Source organism: Priapulus caudatus, unplaced genomic scaffold (assembly GCF_000485595.1).
Source record: "Priapulus caudatus unplaced genomic scaffold, Priapulus_caudatus-5.0.1 Scaffold62, whole genome shotgun sequence".
NCBI classification, from domain to species: Eukaryota; Metazoa; Priapulida; class Priapulimorpha; order Priapulimorphida; family Priapulidae; genus Priapulus; species Priapulus caudatus.
The window spans coordinates 284,269-286,768 of NW_014577123.1; the positions used below are offsets into that span (position 1 = coordinate 284,269).

Consider the following 2,500-nt stretch of genomic DNA (forward strand, 5'->3'; position numbering starts at 1 on the left):
TGTAACCTGGGTTGTCGTAACACGGGGGGTATTACTGTATTCAACAGCGATTTGTGAAAGGACAGTTCATTCTGCTTTCCGCTGTGAGTAGAAGAGCAGGAGGTGGAGGAGGAAGAAGATGAAAGAGGGAGGTGGAAGATGAGAAGGAAGAAGGGGTGAAATAGGAGGGCGAAGGAGCAGGGGGAAGAAGCAGCAGCAGCAGGAGGATGAGGAGAAGGAGCTGAATGAGGAGAAGGGGATGAACCGATGGAGGAGAAGGATGGCCAAATCCTTGTTGGCACTTGGTCGCACTCTATCAACTAACTAGCTGCATGTAGTTAGAAAGTGTTAGTGTGAGTGGCAGTGTATATGCTGTGTAGCTGTTGTCTCATTCTCTATTGAAGATTAAGCTGGTTTCTTTGCTGATACGAATAGGCGTTCTTGTTGAGTATTTTGCATTCTTATGGTGGTTTGTTTATGTCCCCATTATACTGGACACGGATAAGGTAGAGGAGGAGAGGAGGAGGAGGAGATAGAATTCAACTATCAGTCAAGTTTTTTTGGCGTGTAGTTCTGCAAATTGTATGACTTGTTGGGGCAGTGGAGAATATCTGCTGCTATGCTGTGGTTTCGTCGTGGCATCTTTCACTATGTTATTATATAAATCTATATAAGAGGAGTATGGGTCCTTGTCCTAACTCTCTCTCAGCAGAGAGGGCTGGCCAACATTTTTATTCAGGTAGTATTCTAGTCATATTTCCCGTACTAACGCCTTGTAGATAAGTCTGGTATTTTTAGAATGTATATTATATGTAGTCTATAGTGTATAACATATAGTGCATAAGGCAAATAGCGCTACTTCACAAGTGTCAGTATATATCATACCCAAGAGCGGTGGCAGACAAATGTTTTAATGGGGTTTTATGATTCGAAAATGTAAACACAATAACAACCGCTGCAAGGCTAATAAATGGTCCCTAATTTGATTTAATAATGAATATATTACTTAATTTAATGACATCTTGTTAATTGTTCTATATTATATATTCATCTTTGAACAATTATTAATTAATAACTAAATTTATACTATATAAATTTGATTCTTTAGAAGCCGCACGATGATTATATGTTTAAAGTATGATTCACATGCCTGAGTGTGGCTTAATTATGGATCAATTAATTCCAATAAAACAATCAACCCGTAAATTATATTATATTATAGTACCCAGTAGGTAGATAGAGAAATTACATCCGAACCCCTCTACAATGATTAATTACCTCGGGTGGTGGAAGTACTTTCATACTGAAATCAAAATAACTAATCATTTCAAAGAGCTTTTATGTTCACTGTATCCGCCGAAAGACCAAACGGGGATTAATCAATCGTATACTTGCTGTATGAATAATTCAGGCCAATTATGTAATGCTTTTTCACACAGGAACGGGCAAAAGCGGGTGCTGGGGGGAACACCGATCCCCAAGAAACGCATGGATCTGGACTATCAGCCAGAATCTTCGCTCAGGATTCTCGAGGCAAAGGCTGGTGACTCTGGCATGTACCAGTGTATCGTGGGATATGGTGATGATGTATACGGGTCGTCAGAACTGGTTGTCATAGGTAGGCATTGCCACTGCTGTTCGGCACACGGTTTGGGTGGGGGTGGGGGGGGTTACACTTGGCTTAGTTGCTGAGAAACTAGATCGCGTGTGGCTCGCTCTATTTGTCGCATTCAATGCCATCGCATCGCTATTTTTTATTCATCCGTGCTTATATATTGTTATTCATCCTTGAATAGTTCGTGTGACATGTTCATCCGTGCTAACTAATTTCATTAATGGAACTATATATGTGTGTGCGTGTGTGTGTGCGTGCGTGCGTGCGTGCGTGCGTGCGTGCGTGCGTGTGTATGTACGTACGTATGTATATATTTTTTTTACCATTGAATGTAACCTTATTGTCGCGAAGTAGTCTGATATGCGGTCATCGTTTCACTGATTCACACATCACCCGTGCAGCACGCAATCGCTTTACTTGCAGTGCCACCAGATGACCCCGTCATCGTCTCAAGTGCAGTTGAAGGCATCGTCAAGGAATTCGACCTGCTGACGCTCACGTGCGAAGCCGATGGTGGAAAGCCGCCCGCTAACGTCACCTGGTGGTACAAGGGTGCACAGATGGAGGAGGCTGTGTACAAGCGCGAGGGCAAGGACACGAGTAGGGGTCTTGGACGCAGTACCCTCACAATAGAGGTGACGAGATTTGGAAAAATGGCAGCATAGAGTACACGCAGTGCTCGTGTTTGCTGCGGTGGGGAATTGTTTCCGTGGCTGAGGGCTGTTTTCTACGGCTTCAGGGCCGTAGGCTGAGAAAATTTCTAGGGGAGGGGCAAAATTTAATGACTCAACTGTGTAATGATAAGCGATGGGCGCAGCTCTTGATCGACGTCCATAGTGTCGTAGGGGTGGGTCTGAGACAAGGCTTTCACGGATAAGTGACCCAAAAAATCACGTTAGGTTTATT

At 43.4% G+C, this 2,500-nt stretch overlaps 1 protein-coding gene across 1 annotated transcript in view; it reads left to right on the forward strand.

Annotated features, from left to right (window-relative positions):
- Positions 1-2,500, forward strand: part of LOC106821182 (hemicentin-1-like) — a gene marked incomplete in the record, with an annotated part of 105,359 nt that overhangs the window by 70,890 nt on the left and 31,969 nt on the right. Inside the window, 2 exon segments of the mRNA XM_014825873.1 lie at positions 1,419-1,597; positions 2,018-2,229. Of these exon segments, the coding sequence (XP_014681359.1) occupies positions 1,419-1,597; positions 2,018-2,229 (391 nt within the window).